This window comes from Manis javanica, chromosome 1 (genome assembly GCF_040802235.1).
Source record: "Manis javanica isolate MJ-LG chromosome 1, MJ_LKY, whole genome shotgun sequence".
NCBI classification, from domain to species: Eukaryota; Metazoa; Chordata; class Mammalia; order Pholidota; family Manidae; genus Manis; species Manis javanica.
The window spans coordinates 164,794,066-164,814,314 of record NC_133156.1 but is presented as its reverse complement, the minus strand read 5'-3'; the positions used below and the strand labels follow the sequence as shown (position 1 = coordinate 164,814,314).

Here is a 20,249-nt window from a genome sequence, read left to right as displayed (position 1 = left end):
CCCCTATCACGCACTCGGCCACCCATCAGCCCCTCCTGCTCCCTGAGGCCCTGGGGTGTTGGGTTGTGACAAGAGTCCTGGGAGTGCTTACAGGGTGTGGTGACTGCCTTGGAGGTCTACAAGGAGCCATAGGATCTGGAACACACATACACACACGCACGCACACATACACACACGCACATGCATACACACACACGCTTGTGTGCAACCCAGCGAAGAACATGCTGCCTCTCACCATGTGGTTTCCTCCTCTGATCCCAAAAATGTGCCTGGCTGGGGCCCAGAGGGGACTTTATATGAGATGGGGGTGGGGGGAAGGAGGGACTTGAGTGCAAGTACTTGTCCCTCTCTTCTGTGGCCCCATCCCCGTAGGAGAGGAAAAGGGTGATAATGACACTCAATGTAAAGAGTTCAGGCTCTGGAGACAGAAAGACTTGGGTCCAAACCCTGCCTCACCCCTGACTCCAGTGTGACCTTAAGAAAGGTACTTAACCTCTCTGTGCCTCACTGGTAAAATAGATGCTCATGGTTCGTGTTTGTAGGGTTGCTGGGTGGCTAAACCAGTTCACAAGTTGCTAAATGTGCAGTGCCTGACACATAGTGACCACTCGGGAAAGAGTATTAATATTAGAGCCCCATGGAGCATTGGCTAGGGAATCGAATGTCAGGTCTTGCCTCTTCCATTGACCAGCTGTGTGGTCTTGAGCAAGTTGCTGGGCTGCTTTGATCTTTCATTTACCGGCCTGTAGAACAGAGTAATGCCCCTTACCTCCTGGAGTTGTGGCAAAGCTTCCCGAGTGGATGACCTTAGGATGGCGCTGAGCATGCAGGGAGCACTCAGGAGGGGTGCCTCAGTCCAGGGAGCATTCGAGCTGGAGCCCCACAGAGGGACAGGCAGGGGATGGGGGCAGAGTAAAGGCAGCTCTCTGGCCTACACTGTTTCATGACCAGGTGGAGGTCTTCCTGGCCGTGCACCACGCAGGCTGGAGCCTACGCTGGGCTCCCCTTGCTCCAGCCTGGGGAGCCCCACAGGCTTCCTAAGGCCCCTGCAGAGCAACCCCACTTGGCCAGCAGGTCCTGCCCATCTCTACCATCTTCATGCAGTCCCCCTACACCCAAGGATGGGGGAGAAGGAGGGAGAGAGACAGAGACAGTCCAAGAGAAAGAGACAGAGGGAAACTGAGAAAAATACTCAGGATGCAGCAAAAAGGAAAGAGGAGAGAGGAGAGAAAAATGAGGGAAAGGAGGAGGAGGAGGGAGAGGGAGACCCAGACATAGCACAACAAAACACAGAAACAGAAAAATTCTGGAAATTTAGAAAACAGGAGTGACCTCTGCAAAAGGACCAAAATGGAAGGGAGGGAGGTAAGGAGGGAGAGAGGGGGAAGAGCTGGGGAACCTGAAGGGGGCCGTGGGGTCTGCAGTGGGGCCAGGGGAGCTGGAGACAGCCCAACTCCCCCGGGAACAGGGCTTTTACCTAAGGATGGGTTATGTGTTGTCATGACAACAGCTGTAGCATTTAGGGTAATTACCTGTGAATAACAGAGGGAAGAGGTAGCAGCCCTGGCTGTTGCTGCAGCCAGGGAGCGGGTGGTCTTGGAGGCAGCTCTAGGCCCCCATCTGCCCCTGCCTGTCCCAGACTCTTACCTCAGCCTCAGCATAGCCAGGACCTTCCCAGTCCAAGAGCTGCCCCAGGGCAGACCTTCTGAGCCACACCCATGTCCCCAGGCCCTGCCTCCCTCCCCAAGGTGCCTAGGTCTGCCAGCACACACAGGCTCTGTCTCTGTGACAAGCATCTCAGAACTCTCCAGGACCCTCTGAGCAACATTCAGCGGGGGCCTCATTTATCAGATGAAAATGTAGAAGTCAGGGAAGTTGAGTGGCTTCTCTGAGGTCACACAGCCAGTCAGCCAGGGTCTGAATGCAGCTCTGCAGGTCTGCCCAGCCCCTCCCAGGATGATTCCTGGGACCGAGAGCTGATCCTCAGAAGTTCTAGAGACAGGCTATTCCTGAACACCCTCACCCTTTCATCCCCTGTTGGAAAGGGGCAGAGAAAGCATTTGTGTGTTATAGAAAATACTCAGTGCACCAGTTCTCTTCATACACTGTCCCATCTCATCTTGAGATGCTTCTTTCTGTTTTACAGATATGAAAACAGGCTCAGAGACAAGTGACTTACCTAAGGAGTCCCCCTGATCAGGGCCAGTTGCCTGACCACTGAGCAACTGTCTGCCCAGGGGCCCTCCCAAGCCTGGCTGGACCAATGGCAGGACAACAAAGCAACTCATTAAATACCCTGTTATTTGGGGAATTGAGGAACTTGTCTGCTGGGTGACTGCAGGGCCTGGACTGTTTGTGCAGGGTCTTGAGTCTTGGGGTTTGATGGGCCTGAAGCCAAGGCTCCCATCCAGCTCCCTGCAGTTGAGGCAGCCCCCACCAGGGAGCCTGTGATGTTAATGCTGCCCTTTCTACTTATGTCCTCTGGGCCATTGGCCTCACATCCACAGAGCCTCCTAACAGACATCCACCTCAGAGCCACCAGGCTGAAGGGGTGGTGGTCATGCTGGCTCCAGTGGCTCCAGTGGCTCCAGTGGGACGGAGTGCCTGGCCTAGCAGAGAGAGGGCAGCCAGGAAGTGCGTGCTTGGCTTCGCAGGAAGGCATATCTGCTAGCAATCCCAGCCTCTGGGAGGATGAGCTCTGGCCTTTCGCATGCCTTCGGGCCCCATACCCTGGGCCCAGAGCTCTCCCTGGCTGCTGTCAGGGTGACAGCGGGGCCCTCTAACAACCCCCCAGGCCCATCCCAAGTGAGCTTCCCCAGAGACAGACCCAGGTCCCAGTCCCTGAAACAACCCCCAGAATCTGGAAAGGCTGGCCTGGGGTGGGGCAGGACCCAGAGGCTGCAAGCTTGGAGCTGCCTGCCACTGGGGAGTGGGGGGAAGGAGTGTGTGTGTGTGGAGAGATTACTAACGGGATGGAGCTGCACTTGGTAAGGCAGGGATGAGGATTTTGAGCCCTGCTAGAGAATTTATCAACACACTTGACAATACAAAGGAAGAGAGGAGGAGGAGGAAGCGTCATGAGGAGAGAATAAAGGGGCTGATGCCCTGGGGGTGGGGAAGGGGCCCCTCCGGAGAGCTGGTCGCCAGCCCTTCACTCCCTCCCACATCCCTTGGATGCAGGGCCGCAGGCGGCTGCTGCACAGGGCCTGGGCCCGCCAGCCCCGAGGAGCTCACTGGGCCACTGGGCCGCACATTGCCCAGGCAGCTGTATTCAGAAGGATGTCAGTGAGCAGGGGCAGGAGGCTATGCAGTTCTGAGGAGGGAGTGGCCCTGCCCTGAGGCTTAGGGCAGCCACAGGGACCATGACCTCTGGGTGGTCAGGGTTCACCCCAACAGAGGCTTTTCTGAGTGAGGACAGAGAGAGGGGGCAGGGAGGAGGGTAGAGGGAAAGGAGGGTCACAAGCTGGATCCAGCAGACTGTAGAGGAGCTGGTGTGCTGAGGGGGTAGGCAGGGAGGCCTGGGCAGAGTGAGAGCAGCCTGCATCTTCTGAGGCCCACCCAACCAGAGGGACGCCCAGGATGGGGATGAGAGGGACCATGTCACCCCACAAGCTGCAGCCAGGATAAGGTGGGCTCCTCCCTGATCTTGGCCCAGAGCTGAAGCATGGAGGGCACAGAGCCCTCCATGTTTACCCTGTAGCATCTGAAAAGCCACTCCCAGCCCCTGGGGTTCAGGGCAGAGGGGGAAGCACTTCACCAACAAGCCAAGCCCCAAGGGGCTGAGATGGGTGTCACATACACCATGACAAATTGTGGGGCAGCTGGGGCCAGCGTGCCCTCACAACTCCCACCCATACCTCCAGGCTGTTCCCAGAACCACACAGACCAGCTTCTCCCCAGTGCGAGCCCTTGCCCTGCGCTTCCTCCCAAGGGTGGTGTGGGCAGGGCTGGTGCCATAGCTGGACCAAGGCCCCCGCAGAGAGCTGTACCCTGAGTGCCAGGAGACCTGGGCTCTGGTGCGGCTCCAGGCACTGCCCACTGTGACCTGGGACAAGTCCCTCAACTGCCTGGGCCCAGGTGCCACAGAAGGGTAAAAATGAAATTAGACATGCCAGATTTAACCCCATCCCTTTCGGCATCACCCCAGAGTTCCTGACCCCTGCTCTCCACCGACTGGGTCTCACAGGAGCGCACTGGACACGGGGAGCTGGGCATGTATCAGGGGCATGCACACTCCCCAGTGCCCCTCACCAAGACCCAGGCAGCCAGGGAGACTTCAAGCTAGAGAGAAGAAAATAAACACGTTTGCTGGCCGCCTTCAGCTGTGGTCGTGTCTCCTCCCCTTTGCCGCTGCAGCCTCCTCACACTGTCACTCTGTCGCTCTTACCCGGTTTCCTGGAGCCGGGAGACCCTGACATCCCAACTGAGGCAGCTGCTGGCCCTGGGCCTCACCCAGCCTGTCGCCTGCCACTGGGGAGCAATCTGGGGCCAGAAGGCACCTCAGAACATGGTTGAGCCCACACACAAGCCATAGCCCAGGCAGCTTGGTCCCCATGCTCCCCACCGCACCCCTCTTGCCCAAGACACCAGCACCACCCTCCAGCTGCCTCCTTCCCAGCTTCCTGCGCCCAAGAAGGCCCACCCGCCCTGCCTTCTCTGTGTCCGGCCACTGCCCTCTGTCCCTCGGTGCTCTGTGACCTCGGTGCTGGAGGCCTCTCCTTGCCAGCTGGGCCCCCCGCAGGGTGGTGTTGGCTGTCTGTGACCCTGAGCCTAGCGCAGAGCTTTGAGCACTGAGAGGCAGTGCAGGAAGGGACCCAGGCATCCAGGCAGGTTTGACACAGGACCCTCCAAACTGCTTCCCCTGGACCAGATGCCCATCCTGGGACTGCAGCCAAGATGGGCCCAGGGCTGGGGTGGAGGGCCACATGGGGCAATCTCTGCCCACCTCTGCAGTTCCCAGCAAGACCCCCGAACTTGCACACTCCACTGAGCCAAACGAAGGCCAGGCTGTAGGGAACTCAAAGCCCATGCAACTGCCCAGCAGCGGCTCAGCCAATACCCAACACCTGCTGTGGTCCAAGCCCATCTCTTGAAGCTCTGGCCTCCCTCCCCACTGTCCACTCTTCCTCCCCTCCCTGGCAGAGTTCTCATCAATACGGTTGTCAGCACCTCACCACGTTTCCCGTGGTATTTTAAGTGTCAGGCAGTTGACCAGCCAAGCCAGCCCCTACATTTTCTTCATTTGCCAGGACTGTCAGGCCTGGGATACTTCGGCAGTGAACAGACAGACATCTGTCTCCACCCTCATGGGGGACAGTCTAGTTCCCTACCAGACCAAGCAGGGAACAAAGACAAGTAGCAGACAGGGAGGTGAAAGATCTAGTATGCCAGCTGGGGGTAAGTGTTGAGGAAGCTCTTGGCAGGGACAGGAGATGGGTGTTTGGTTGGGGAGGGGCCAGGGCAGGTACAGGGTATGGTGATGCACACAGATGGACGGGGCTTACAGGGGCCCTGTTGCTATGGAGCACTGTGCAGATGGAGGGGATTAGGGCTCAACTTCTACTCCTGGGACTCAGGGAGCAACAGCATCTGCTCAGAGTGGGTGATCAGACCCACAGCAGTGTAACAGGCTGTCCAGCTGTGCAGGCTGGGCAATCCTTGAACCCTCCTTGCCCTGCGTCACACATCCCTGAGAGAATAAGACCTCCTGGTGTCTCTGCGTCCCTTCCCCTCTCTTCCTGCCCACTTCTAACCTAGATCAAGGCAAGCTGACCCAAGAAGCCCCCACTCTGCCCCATTTCCTGCCATGCTGCCTGGCCTCACCCTCGGCAGACATTCCCTGGCCCTTCCATCTGCTGGAAGTGTGTTTCCATATGCAATCTTATCAGAATCTCTGGTCCTGGGCACTGACCTGTGGCCCCTCCCATACTGCAACAGCAGTGCAGGAATCCAGAGACTGTCCTCTTTACCATCCATCATAGAAGGTTCTCCTCACATCAGGTTGAGCAGCCCTTTCCCCCATATGCTCACAGAGAACGAGGCCAGGATGCCCCCAAGATCTGAGAAGCAAATAGGTTTCGTCTTGCACACTGCTGCAAGTGTTTGAGGATGCTTGCCTGGACTCCTTGCAGCCTTGTCTTGGCTAATGGGAGAGTCCTTCCTGGGGTCCATTAGCAACATCTGGCATGGACAGAGCAGTAAGGTTGTGGGCATTCATGTGGGGTATTTGACACATTTGCCTGAGAACCTTCCCTTTCCAGCTCTACACTGGAGAAAGCCTGGCAGGGGCTTCTGGTGGGAGAGGCTTTGGAGCCCGGAAAGCCTAGGGTAAGGGATAAATACAGCAGATAGAGCAGATTCCACATGTGGCATGGGGCCATCTTCCAGGGTGCAGAGCCCACCCTCCTTCCATCAGGATGCTGATGGAAGTGAGCAGTGAGGCAGGGGACATCAAGGGACAAGGGTACCTGGACTTCCAGAAGAATAATCATAATGGCTTTGCCATTCATAGGTGCCAACTCTGTGGGCCCACACTCTACTAGGGCATCTTATATGTCACCTCTATCTTTCCACACACCTCTCTAATCTTAAGGTAGTTCATATTATCCATTCTAAATGTGAGGAAATTGAGGCTCAGAGAGGGTTTGTGGTTTGTCTGAGGCCACACAGCTCGTAGGCGATGGAGCCAGGTTTGACTCCACAGCCAGGACCCTTCCATGCTGCCACTGGGATGACCCAGCCATGCCCTCTGTCTGCCTGTGCCTTCTCTGTTCAGCCCCATCTGCTCTTCTGCGTGCCAGATGGGCTCCTGCCACCACCTCCCAGGACACCTCCTGCCTGCCCAGCTCTATGGGACAGTTCTCCCGCCTCTTGCTCAGCCAAGGCCAGGATGGAATCTTCCAACAGAGTTTCTCTAGGAAACTATGGGAAAACAACAAAACAAAACAGAACAGAAAAATTAAATACCAACTCAGAGATGCACTCCCAGAGCACAGGGTCCCCAGCGTTAGGTAACTAAGGCCAAGGCCTCCCTAGTTTGCTGGGAAAACTCACTCAACAAATGTTTCCTGTGCATCTGTCTGCTCTGTGCCAGGCTGGGAGGCATACATGCATCAAGGCAGAGGGTCGTGCCCTCAGGGGTAGGCCAGCAGGCACATGCCCACAGCTGGGGTCAAAGTACGTTTATTTTCACGAGCTGCATCTTCTCTGTCTCACTCAAGGCTGTGGCCCAATGAGAACACGGTTTTCCCAGGAGCACCATGCCCCTGCCTGCCCCTCCAAGAAGACCTCACCCTGCCTCCTTCTCTTTTCTGCCTTACCTAAGACACAATGTTGAGAACAGACTTCTCTCTCCCTCTCCACACGCACAGGCCCCTTTCCCAGGCCCACCAGCTCCCGGCCTTCCTTGTGGGAATGTCTTTCAAGGTGGCCCTTTTGCAGTTCACACTACCTAGATCTGCAGGGCAGGACAGGGAGGTGGCCAAGAGGTGTTATTTGAGCTGGAGTGGGAAAGGGTTGGTGACCTTAGGAGCTGACAGAGAAGGAAGCCTGGTGGGCAGGTAGGAGGAGCTGCTTCCCGACAGTTGATGGGCAGAAAAAGGCAGGGGTGGTGGGGGCAGGAGACCACTGATTTGTTCCCTCACCTCTCTCTGCTCCTGCCCAGTATTTCCTAAGGCAGCACCCAGGACATCATCTGAACCACACTCCAGTCCAACTCCTTCACCTGATAAAGAGGAATTTGAAGCCCAGAGAGGTGAAAGGCCTTGCCCAAGGTTACCCAGCAACTTGGTGGCCCTGCTGGGACCATGACCCGAGCCTCTGGATCCTAGCCAGAGTTTCTGAAATGGCTGAAGCCCTGTGCCTACCCAAACTCCAGCTGCCAGCACCCCCCTGGATTTGCAGGGTAACAGCTGTGTCAAAATGGCACCTGGGAGAGGGAGAGCTGGGTTTAACCCTCACCTGCCCCCAGTGTCCAGGGACTCCAAGCCGTGGGCCCAGGCAGCCTCTCACGCTCCCTCCCTCGCAGCTGCAGCTGGGCTGGGGTGGGAACGGAACTGATGGACACGGGGACACTCGGCCCTTTTCTCTCTTGAAGCAGCCCAGGTCCCCATGGGGTTGGAGGTAGTGGCTTGAGATTGGAGGGGCCTGCCCCCCAGCTCCAGAAGGGGCCTTCCCCCTCCCCAGGGAAATCAGAGGTCAGAACCCTCGCACCCTCTCGGCCTGGGCCCAGCACCTCCCCCGCCTGGCCGAGAGCCAGGGGTCCCAGGGGGCTGCAGGGGCCAGAAATAGCCCCAACTTGCCAGAGAGGGGGGCTCTTTTTGGTCTGCAATCTGTTCCAGTCCCCTTGCAACCACAATAGCCCACGGAGCCTACAGGTCCCCTGAAGAGCCAGGACCATCCCCAAGGGGGAGGCAGAAGTCAGAAGGTCAGCAGGAGGCAGAAGGGAGGCTCCGGGAGGGAGAGCTAGTCCCTGAGCACCCGGAAGTGGGAAGGACCAGGAGGGGGCAGGAGGAAGAGAAGAAGGAGGGAGAGGAGTGGAGGGAGCTGGGGAGAATCCCACAGGGAGAAGGTGGTATTAAGAAGGGGCCCCTCTCCCCTTGAAATCACTGTTTATCAATAGTTGGCCACAAGGCCAAGCCAAGGGCAGGAGCCTTTGGCCCAGGTCCAGGGGAAGGTGTGAGGAGATCAGAGCCGGTGAACCCTGGGGAGGGTGCGAGCTGACATCCAGACTCCTTCCAGCTCTGGCCTGCTGACAACAGCCTTCCCCATGCTGGACGGAAGAAAGGACGGATGTGGGGAGCACAAAGAATCCCAGAGCCTAATTTTAGCTGAGGGCTCCCCACCTCCCCTGCTAACAGTGAGCAGAGCCTGGAAGGGTGGGAGCTCCCACCCCCTGCCTGGGCTCCTGCTCTCATGCAGGTGCCAGCAGGCAGGGAGATTAACCCCAAAGCTGTGGGGTCTCTGCAGGGGTGACCCTCAGCTGGCACAGGGCAGGGGCTCTGCCGGCCTGAGAGGGCCCTGGACCTACTCCCCACTGTTGAGAAATCAAGTGCTGAGGCCCATTAGTGACACAATTGAGCTCGGATTCTGTGGTTTATGTCCCGGGGCTAGATAGCCTCTGGCAAGGCCCTCAACCTTCCTCAGCCTCAGTTCCTCTGCCCTTAAAATGGAGGTAGTGATGGCTCCAATCTCAGATGATGCATGTCAGGCACTGGCCCGAATGACTCAGAGCTGTCATTATTCCTCTGTCCCTGTGCATCTCAGGTAGCCGCAAACTGATCAGTCACTCCTGACCCAGTCTGCCCCTGCGATAAGGTACAAAGTTGAAGAAAACACAGCCCTGATGCTGCCCAGGAGCATGACTCTAAGACAACTGAATGACCCCAGGAACCTCTGCATTTGGGCCTTCCAGGGCATGGGCTAGGGGCAGGGCAGAGAGGGAGCATCCAGCTGGAAAGCTCCGGGGACCACAGGGACCATCTCTCATGGGCCAGCAGGGACACTGAGGCCCCAAGAGGGACCCAGCCCTGTCCAGAGACAGGTAGATGAATGATGGCAGAAGCAGGGCCTGACACGGCCCACCTGCCACCTCCCCACTGTGATTTTCACTAGTAAAAAGTCCTACCCCAGTGCTGCTGTCCACTGTAACCAAGCTGTCTGAGCAGAATTCCTGGCTGGCACCAGGGAAGTGAAAGGTTGCCCAGTAACCTCTCCAGCTGGGCAGATGCTTCCTTCTCAGCCAGCACCAACCCCATTTGCAGGTGGTAGCTGGGCAAGGCCTCACGCCCCCTTTCCAGCACACCCCCACCACCAAAATACACAAAATGGAGACCATGCACGGGCTGGGAGGGGGCCAGGCCTGATAAACCCACAAGCGCCCCTCCACCTTGAGTCTTGGCTGTAGGTCAAGCTGGGCCCTCTTGCCATGGATCCCTTCTGAGCAGGCACGTCAGCAGCACCTCCTACAACAGTACTCCAGAGAGGAGTTTCCAGTGACCCAAACTTCTCAGCAGCTTGCCTGAGGCTGGGGCTGAACTGCCTTTCGAGGAAGTCCCCTGTGATCTAAGGACCCAGATTCTCCCTGGGCTAGTGCAGTTGCAGGAGGAGTCTTCCTAAGTCCTCCACCCTCCCTCTTGTTTAGCTATCTGCTCTATTGATAACTCCCTTTGGTCAGGGGTATCTTAAGACAGAAGTTAGTAGGGTCTCCAGAAGGCAGAAGTTCCCGGCCAAGACAGTGCACATCTACCTAGTAAAAAACCCTCCCTGCTGGCCTCCTGTCCTTGTCCGCTGCCTCCTGCGGGATTACTCTTGGGAGCAGAGTCTGTGATCCAACCCCGTATCTCTGCTGCTCTGTGCCCACCTCATTGACCCACTCCCCTCAGACGGGCTCAGGGTGAAATCAAAGCAGATGCTACTCACATGGAACAGCAGGAATGGGGTGTGAGAGGACAAGAAGACCAGATTGGGAGTTCAAGGCTCCAGCTGCCCTACCTATTAGCTGTGAGACCCTGGACAAGTCCCCAGAACTCTGCACCTCAAGTTCTTCATCTGAGAACTGATTAAGGCAGCAAAATGTTGCCAGACCTAGCACAGGACCTGGCGCACAGCAGACTGTCAGCAGATGGGCCTGCTATTCCTTGAGTCTGGACACAATCCCTTCAGTAGGAAGGTGAGGTATGCTGGGCACAGAGACAGACAACCTGGGTTCTAGACCCAGCTCTGCCACCATGTGGGGGGTCTGAGGCAAGTCACCTCCCTCTTTAATAAAATCCAAGATTTGGACTGAGCAGTCTGGAATGGAACCTGTGAAACACATACCATCACTTACACATTCTGTAGCAATGCCAGACATGAGCAGTCAGTCACAGCACTGCTGCCTACTGACTCCAGCCATATCCAGTTTCAGAATCCCTGAACAGCCAGCACCACTGAATGACAACTGAAGTAAAAAATGGAACCACAGGTCTGCACCTGAATTTTGTCTTTGGGACTTTGGGACCCAGCTAGGTGACTTTGAGCCTTAGTTTCCTCTTCTGTAAAATAGCCACACCCAGCAAGTTTGTGAGGATTAAATGAGATAATGTGTTCAAAATGGACTGCCAACAGTCCAGCTCCAGTAGGGGTAATTTTCTGCCACCACCTCCAGAGACTGGGCAGGAAGCTCTGCCTCCAGGCCCCCTGGGCTGCCCCTTGCATACCCTTAGGCGACATGGACAGTGTAGTCCAGTGGAAGGAGTTTGAGCTTGTTTGACCTCAGGCTAGTTGTAACTCTCTCTGAGTCTCAGTTTCTCCTAAATAAAATGGGCTGATACTTATTTTACAGGGTGGGCATAAGGATTAAATGAGGTATCAGACAAAGTGCCAGAGAAGAGACTGTTCAGTAAGCAGGGAACAAATGGGCTACTCTGATCTACCCTCCCCAGGCCACAACACCTTCACAGTGGGTGCCCAGGCTGCTAGGAGAAGCAGGGAGGGAGCATGGCTTTATGGCTAAGTCCTCAGGGAAGCTGCCAAGTCACCAATGCAAGTGGGTACATAGGAATCCCCACTGGTCACCATGGCAGAAACCATGGCCCCAGGAAAGCGTGAATCCTGGATCAAGTTGAAGGTGGGACGTGGCCTCCCACCACCAGACCCTGGGGCCTCTCTGCTCCTCCCTGCACCCTCCCCTCCCAGGCTGCACCCCTCCCTGGGGTCTGCCATTGGCATCAGCCCTACCCCTGCCCCCTGATCAAGGCCAACCTGGTGCAGGCCCCAGAGGCTGCCCTCTCCGAGGTGGAATAGTAAGCCCGGTGGACTCAACTTCTAATCCAAGTCACAGGGTGGCTTTGCAGCCTCTTCTGGGGAATGCAGAAACAAGGGATGACATCCACAGGCCTTCCAGCTCTGATGTCATGACTGAACCTTAGTGTGAGAGAGCGTGAAGCAAAGCGGCTCATTCCACTCTCCCGCCTTCATGAAAGGCAGCTGCTGAAAACACGCAGGGAGACATCCTTCCCTCCTGCTTGTGCTCTTCCCACCCCATGTGATTGCTGTCTAACCACCTCCTCTACTCCTCTGACCCCCAGCTGTTGTTCTGACCTCCCAGCAGGGCTAACTTCAGGCTGGCTCTCAAACTGCTACAAATCTGCCAAATACAGTATCTTTGGCATGTGGTGTCCCCTGCTGGAAACACCTTCTTAGCTTGCTTCTTGGTGTACTTCTGCTCATCCCTCAAGACCCAACCCAAAGGCCACCCCCTCTGGGAAGCTCTCCCTAGCCAAGCAGCCAGTCTCAGGCTCCTCTGGCCACTCTCACCCCTACTGACTTGTAATAATGAAGAAAGGATGCTGAGTGGACAAAGCAGGCAGGCAGGTGGGTGGGCACCAGCCAGCCACACCTGGAGGAGGAGAAAGGCCTGGGGAGGGCGCCCATGCCCAGAGTCTGCTATGCAAGTAGCTAAGGAAAAATTACCCCTGGCAGCCCTTGAGCAACAAGGACAGAGCCTGCTTATTACAAAATATCCTTTATTGATAAAATAGCTCAGACTTCTAAAAAAACACCTGCATATCACAACAAGGGGGACACAGGCAAGAATAGCAGAAGTCCCATGGGGAAAACACAAGCCCAGTCAGCAGACATCTCAGGTCAGCCCCTCCCCTGGGCCAGGCTCCCAAGCCCTGCCCCAGGGCAGTGCCCAGGCCTCACACATAGAGACCAAGGAACAAGCTGAACAGTCCCCTTCCCCAGGAGGGACTCTCTTTGGTGCCCCCCATTCTCTCTCCACACCAGAAAACCCCTTCAGCACCTTCCAAATCTGGCCAGGTCCCTCAGTGACAACAGCATCTGTGCTGCTCAGCCCTACCCCCAAGCTGGTGGTGAAGCCAGCCACTCCCATGGGGAAGACTGGGAAACATCCTTCACGTGCTCCCATTTGTTCTGGGTGCCAGGTTATGGGGTAAGGGAGAGAATTCGGAGGGAAGGGTTCCCTTATATCACTGGGATGCAGCAGCAAGCTGGGTTGAAGATGGCCCAGGGCTGTCCCATCACAGTGCCTATTTGGGGGTTGGAGACCTGCCTAGGCACCTTGGGGTCCTTGCTCACCTGCTCCAGTCGCAGCACCATGCCTGGGGGCTCTGTCACCTGCCATAGGCTCTCATCTCAGACTGTTCCTATGGTGTGGCTATTTTTAACTATCTTGGGGAAACAATTTGCCTGCTTGATGATAAAAGACTTACCCCCACTGGGGGGCCCAAGCCACTGAAAACCCTGTTGGTGTGGCAGGTGAAATGTCGAGAAGTTGCCATGCAGCATAATAATGCAAACCTTTGCAGGCACAAGAACATGTCCTCAAAGAAATCTTTTAACTGAAATAGTGGTCCTGTCTGCCACTCCCCACTTCCAGTTTGGGGTAGGAATTTACACACCCAGGCACAGACCAAAAGTCTACAGGAAGACAGCTGATGGTAACACACAGAGAAGGGGATTTTTATATCCCCGAATAATCACATTTTCTGGTTCTCTAGTGCATTCCCCCATGGAGCTCAAAGCTTTCCACAAAACCTTTCATCTCCCTGCAGCAAGTAAGCTATTGTTACCCCTGGGTTTCTGCAGGGGATAAATGCTAGTGATTCGGGATCTCCTGTGGAGGCAGAGGCCAAGCTTCCAGACTGCCCCTCTGAGGCATCCACATACACATCTGCCTCCCAGAGGGGTACAAGGTAAGGAAGAGGATCCACAGTTCTGGGCTTTAAAGGAGATACAAATTCAAAAGCAGGGGGAAAGGGGAAGAAGGGCCCAGAGACAGTGCTAGCCCATAAAACCCCACTCAGTGCCTGATGGGGGTCACGGGTACCCAATGTGCATGCCTCCTCCTCAGCAGCAGGCCATCCTGGGAAACATGGAAGGCTGGCTTCCTGCTCTTTACCAGGGGAAGATGAGAAATAAACAAAACACTGCAAGCAAGTGACTGGCCAGGGAACACAGGGTATTCGAGGAAGGGAAGCCCACCCATTGGCTTTGCCAGCATCTGGGGCTCTGGGAGGGAGGTGCTTTATCCTAGTCTGGGCTCAGCTACATTCAGGAAGGTCCAAGCTTCATCCGTCTGCCTGTTCTCAGGCAGAGGATGGAGAAGATGTCCCTGGCCCTCCAGCCAAGCCAGCAAGGAGAGTCTTCAAAAACCCTGTGAACAGCAGCCCTGCCCCTGCCCCTGCCCCTCCCAGAGGCTCCCAAGATGAGCTTGAAGCACCTGGGTGGACCCCAGAAAGCCCCAAGGAGGTGGCCACACAAAACAGGGTAAGAATTAGGGTGGCCCTGGTGCCACCTGGCACCAACCCGACATGGGCAGCAGGCAGGCGGCTCACCATGCCGTCTGGGTCCACTGGCGGCAAAGGATCCTTCGGAAGGCACGGCGAAAGTCCTGGTTGAAGATGGTGTAGATGACGGGGTTCAGTGAGCTGTTGCAGTAGCCAATCCAGAAGAAGAACTGGAAGAGACCGTGGGGCACCTTGCAGTGCTGTGGGCAGATGGCACCCAGGCTGTAGCTGAAGAAGAAGGGGAACCAGCAGAGCACGAAGACACCAATCACCACAGCCAGCACAAAGGTGAACCGCTTCTCCCTGGTCAGCTGCGCCCGCCGACGCCACCACTGCCCACTACCCACAGCAGCGCCCACGCCCCTGCCCAGAAGCACTTGGCCACGCAGTGTCGCCAGCACCCGGGAGCCCTGTGGCTGCCGCAGGGGTGGGCTGCAAACCGAGGCAGGAGACGCTGGCAAGGCCTGAGGCTCATGATCCTCTTCCTCCTCCTCCTCCTCCTCCTCCTCCTCTTCAGCTTCCTCCTCCGGAGATGCCCCACAAACACCTTCATTCTGACCCTGACCTGAGTTGGGAAGGGCAGACCAGCTGGGTGGCAAGGCGGGAGTCCCTGGATCTTCAGGGGTCTCCCCCTCTCTCTTCTCCCCAATGGGCTTGGAGTGTCCATTGGCCTCTCCAGAAGCGGCCAGAGAAGCCAGGGTTGGCAGTGTAGCTGAAGCTCCCCCAGGGACCCAGCAGGGCTGCTTAGACTCACCCTCACGAGGGCCCCACTTAGCCCTGGGACCTCTGCGATGGCTGCGTTTGGCGATCAGGTAGATGCGCAGGTAGACAAGGATCATGATAAGGCAGGGTGCGAAGAAGGATCCGATGCTGGAGGCCAGGATGTACCAGGCCTCTTGGTTGAGCTTGCACTGAGGGCGCCCGCGGGGCTGCGAACCCTGGTCACCCTTGTAAATAAGGGGCGGCAGCGAGATGACCGCCGCAATGAGCCACACGGTGAGGATGATGCACTTGATGCGGCGTGGGGTGCGCTTGGAGTTGTACTCCAGTGCTCGGCTCACCGCCCAGTAGCGGTCCAGGCTGATGGCGCACAGGTGCACGATGGACGAGGTACAGAAGAGCACATCGAGCGCCAGGTACACCTCGCACCACGTGCGCCGGAAGTACCAATAGCCGAGCAGCTCATTGGCCAGCGAGAAAGGAATGATGAGCGTTGCCACAAGGATGTCAGCGGCGGCCAGCGACACCAGGAACAGGTTCTGTGGGGCGCGCAGCGAGCGGCTAGTCAACACAGCCAAGATGACCAGCGCGTTGCCAAAGATGGTGAACAGGATGAGGAAGGTGATGACAGCCGCAATGGCCGCGGTGGCCTGCACTGAGTAGGGCTCCTGATGGTCCATGGCGGGGCCGGACGTGGCCAGAGGGGGCGCTGCTCGCCCAGCTCGTGCCCAGGCAACGACGGCGCTGTCTCACCCAGCTCCTCTAGACAAGTGGGTCGCCCCCCTGGCTGCGCTGAAGGCGCTGGAGCTCCATGGCGAGACCGAACGGAGCCTAGGAGATCGGGGGAATGCTAGGGGCCAGCGACCACTCTCCTACATCCTCTTCCACTGGAGCCCGGCGTCCCTGCCGTCTGCCCCGGAGAAGTTTTCCAAGTTGTCCGCTGCGGTCCACGCCTCGCCCGGAACGGGGGGAAAGTTGCGCCCTCCAGCCACCAAGCTGCTGGACGCACGTCGGGCCGCGGGGCCCCGGAGGGCCGGGTAGGGGGCGCGCCACCGGTCCTTGGCGGAGGCGCGGAGGCAGAGGTGCCCGCTCCGCCCGCTAGCTCGCTCTGTCTGGGAGCCACTCCTGCAGGCAACCCGCCGCGGCAGGGGAATGGGGACAGAGCGAGCGCGGCTGGAGGAGGGAGGAGACTGGAGGCGGGAGGTGGAGGAAGAGGGAGGCGGGGCGGGGCGAGCGACCAAGGGTGGGTGGAAGGTGCGCCTCGCCGGAGGACCTACGGGCCGCAGCCTCCCCGCGCCCAGCTTAGCCCTGGAGCCCCTACCCCTTTTCCTCCCAGCCTCCGCGCAGCGGGAGGTCAGAGAGATCTGGCGTCTGGAGTCTTCGGGATTCTGGGGACATGGCTTGCAGAAGTGGAAGGGTCAGTGCGCCCAGGGAGCGGGGACGCGGCGCGGGCGCGTCGTAGGGCCCGAAGGCGGGACCTCTCGTGCGGACTGCTGGTCTGGGTCCCAGCACCCGGCTGTAGGATGGTGGGAGCGAGCTGATCTCCCACTAACCGAGCCCCAAGGGCAGGGTGAGTGGGTGTGTTGGGGCGCCGGAGCATAATAAACACACCCGCGACCCGGCGCCCGAGAAGGAATGAGTTGCGGAAGGGGTGGGGTAGCGTAGAGACTGCCCGAACCCCATCCCCAAATGCTTTGCCGTCTCAGCTGGACCCCGTCGGGCCTATGAAGCAGGAAAAGACGCGCGTGGCCAGCTTGCGAGCGCCCCCTGCCGCCGCCCACGTGCTGAGATGGTCGGCGGCCAGCCGGGAGACTTGCGTCCTCCAGGCATCTTGCGGGCCCTGAGAAGGTTCCCAAGCCTGGTAGGGCAAGTGAGTGCTCAGAGATTTAGGACTTCAGCTTTTCTGTTTCCTCTGCAGCTGCCTCAGTTTCCTCCCTTAAGGGCAATGAGGTAAGAGGAGAACAGGCTTGGACTCAAATCTCAGCAGCAGCTCAGACCCAGATCACTGGGGGAGGGGGTGCATGCTTGGCAAATGCCAACCTCTTGACCAGGAAAAGGGTGTTCCATGGCGCAGACCAAGGAAACCTAGTGGGAGTCAAAGGAGGGTCTTTTTTTTACAAAGCTTAGAGAACAAGCCTCAGGGGCAGCTATTACAGGAGGGGCTTCCTTCTCCTGGGTAGTGAGCACCCTCCCTGCTCCAGCCCTGCTGACTCCCCGATACACACTGCACACCCCTTTTGGAGTGGTGGTGGAAAGAGGAATTGGGGTGAGAAGAAAGTCAGATTAAGCAGTCGGCCGTGACTCCCATCCTGGGTTTACAGAGCTTCAGCCTGCTGCTCCACCCCCACTCCCCAACTCTCCTGGTGCCCCTTGCCACCAGTGCCAACCTGTGCAGCCTCAAGGGCACATTTTTTCACCACTTCTGGAGCCCCTAATGCCATAACCCCAGTGTGGAGCCAAGCCTCATATTTATAGCCTACAACTCTGCATTGCATCCTCTGTATAAATATTCATCAACCTATCTCTAAAAGTAGGTCTCCTCCATAGTACCCTGCCTTAAGCCAGTATGCCCGGTGGACCTTCGTTCCTTCCCCTCCCCCATGTTCCTGGGAGCAAGGAGTGCAACCTCTCAGTGCCCACAGACAGTGTCTGACCCCTACCCAGTACCCCAGACCCTCCCACAGCCACGTGGGGTGTGGGGGGAAGTTCCTCCTTGATCCCTGGCTATCCCTGCCTCCTGCCAGCCTGCCCAGCCCTCTGTTAGGTGTGAGTGCCCACAGCCTGGTACAATGGGTGCTGGCTAGGAGTGGGCAGCCAGCTTCCCTTGCTGCCTCCACAGACAGGTCTTGTGGATGCATCCTTCCCACTCACTGGGCTGAGTTGGGTTAGGCAGGGCCACAGCCCCCAACTGTGAAGGGATGAAGAGATCTCAGGAGTCCCATCCCTGAGGAAGGACAGAGGGTGGCCACTGGAGCCTGGGAAGCAGCCAGAAGCAAGTTCCTGCCTGTCCCTGGGGCTCCCTGTCTCAGGTGCTAAGGAGTCTGAGCACCCTGGTGGCTCAAATGGGCATTAAGAGGGACCGTTTTTCACACCCTCCAGCAATACTCAGGCTGGGGAGCCAGTAGGTATAGACATGGCAACCACATCAGCCTTTGCCTCCCAGCCCATTTTCCTTAAAAAGCCAGGCCTCAGGACCCTGCAGGAGCTGAGGCCAAGGCTGCAAATACTCCCCCTCCTGCTTGTCCCTCCCCACCCTCAGCCCCAGCGCTGATCCTCACCTGGGCCTTCCCTGAAGGGGCAGCTCCAGATCTACCCAGCTTCAAGCCCTGCTGGGCACCAGCCCAGGTGGGGACAGCCAGGGAGAGTCTCCAGGCACCTGTGAGGCTCAGCCACCACCCCAGGTTCTGTGTTACCTGCTGCCACCTACCAGCGCCACCCCTGGACGTGCCCAGGCTCTCAGGGCAATGAGGGCAGTTACATAACTGGATTCCTTGCTCCTCTCTGAGCTCCCACCTCCCCCTCCACAAACCTTCTGATGCTTCCTTCAGCTCTTCCCAAACTAGATCTGACCTTCCATTGTCATCCCAGTCTCCCAGGGCTGGCAGAGTTTAGTCCAGACCTACAACCAGCCAGCAGCAGGAGCTGCGTAGAGCATTCTCAGCTGTGCGCGCACGTGTGCGTGTGTGTGTTGGGGGCAGTGGAGGAAGACAATGCCGGGCATGGCCTGCCTTCCTACCCCACCAGGCTCCATATTGGTCCCTGAACATTCCCTGGGCTCCCACATCTCCAGGCCTTTGCAGGGGCCATTTGCTCTGCCAGACGACTCTCCTCACACTTCATTCTGTGCTTGATCCCCTCAAGGTCCACTCACTTGTGGCCACCTTTTCAGGCAGAGGGAGGTGCCATCTTCACCAAGTTCTTTAAAGCACCACCTTCCCTCTTGGAGCTGTGCTGAGCTGGGTTTGTTGCATGATTCCTTCCATCAGAGCAGACATCCCTTCTCTGTCCCCAGGATTGTTGAATGGTGAGGGGTAGGAACAGCTGGTGTCAGTCACACACACGAGCCCTTCTCAGACAGGTGAAGTTGTCCCCAGGAGATGTCCTTGGAAAGAGGGGCCATGGGGGAAGCTAGTACCATTTTGTTTTGTTTTTATTTTTAGCTAGTACCATTTTTCCCCCCAAAAAATGAAACAGTTGTCCCATCCCTGGCTGTAAGAGTGAAGCAACAGATGTGCCATCCTAGTTGACAGATCCTCCTGGGCCAGGGCCTTGGAAGGTCCCCGAGCTGCCCTGCCTGCCTTCCTTGAGAGCCCACAGGAATGATCCCCAGCTGGGCTTCACAGCCCGGCTTCCCCCGGAAGCCCCAGCCTGCCAAATCCCTGGGACCCCACCTGTATGGCCCAACTTCCACCCTCCCAGACCCTTGAGTTGTGCCCTTGATAACTAAATCCATCATTACTTCTCCACCATAACTCACCTGAGAAAGCCCCTACCCTGGTCACACCTGAATCACCCACCCTGCCTTTGGCTAAGCAGCTGCTCTCTCTGGAGCAAAGCACCCTCTGCATCCTCTGGCCTTGCTTTCCAGTGGTGATCACGGATCTCCAGGCATTCCTACCGTGCTCATGTTTCCACTCGGAACTGGTGTCTCACTGCCTCCCGCTTGAGAAAAAATGTAAGTCACTACGTGGGAACTCATCCCCAACCTGTACCTTTACCTGGGCTCCACTGCTGCTTGCAGGGCAAGTCCTCTGCTTGTGCTCTGGACCCAAACCCTTTCATGTCCCCCAGAACTCTGTCCTTTCAGCTCTCCCCTCTCCTCCTGTCATTGTTCCCACTCTACAGGGTCAGCAGAATTCCTTAGAAAGCCCTCTGTGTCCCCACCCTGCAGCTGCCACTTTCAACTGTTTGCCCCTCACTGCCTCAAATCCGTTGGTCAGGCACCTGCACCCCATCGTCCACTCAATCTACTCCTGGTGGGCCATTCATGACTCCATGCCACCAAGTGTGTCCTCCTCTTACCCAGTTTCTCAGCAACATTTTAAACAAGGGGCTGCTCCCTTCCCTTGGGACACTGCAGGTTCTCTTTGCAAGCTACTCCTCAGCCTCCTGTTCTCCCAAACTTTAAACCTGCGGTTCTCGCTGAGTGATTTTTGCCCCACTCTCCTCCACGAGGCTTTTGGCAACACCCAGACACAGTCCCGACAGTCACAACTGGAGAGAGGGGGCTGGTAA

General features: G+C 57.4%; 2 protein-coding genes across 2 annotated transcripts in view; one reads left to right on the top strand and one right to left on the bottom strand.

Annotated features, from left to right (window-relative positions):
- Positions 1 to 16,174, bottom strand: part of ADRA2B (adrenoceptor alpha 2B) — a 24,075-nt gene extending 7,901 nt beyond the window's left edge. Inside the window, exon 1 of the mRNA XM_017659781.3 lies at positions 14,343 to 16,174. Coding sequence (XP_017515270.1) covers positions 14,343 to 15,694 — 1,352 coding nt within the window. The 5' untranslated portion in view covers positions 15,695 to 16,174. The remainder of the gene's footprint in view (positions 1 to 14,342) is intronic.
- LOC118967658 (uncharacterized) lies at positions 16,167 to 20,249 on the top strand. The gene is made up of 2 exons (XM_036994666.2): positions 16,167 to 16,431; positions 19,603 to 20,249. The coding sequence occupies exons 1-2, from the start codon at positions 16,167 to 16,169 to the stop codon at positions 20,247 to 20,249; spliced, it is 912 nt and encodes a 303-aa protein (XP_036850561.2).

Bases quoted from the DNA above. Each gene is read 5' to 3' on its own strand.
- LOC118967658 (XM_036994666.2), top strand. From the start codon at position 16,167: ATGGGGACAGAGCGAGCGCGGCTGGAGGAGGGAGGAGACTGGAGGCGG. The intron at 16,432-19,602 runs GTCAGTGCGCCC...CTTGCTTTCCAG, and splicing joins TGGCTTGCAGAAGTGGAAGG to TGGTGATCACGGATCTCCAG.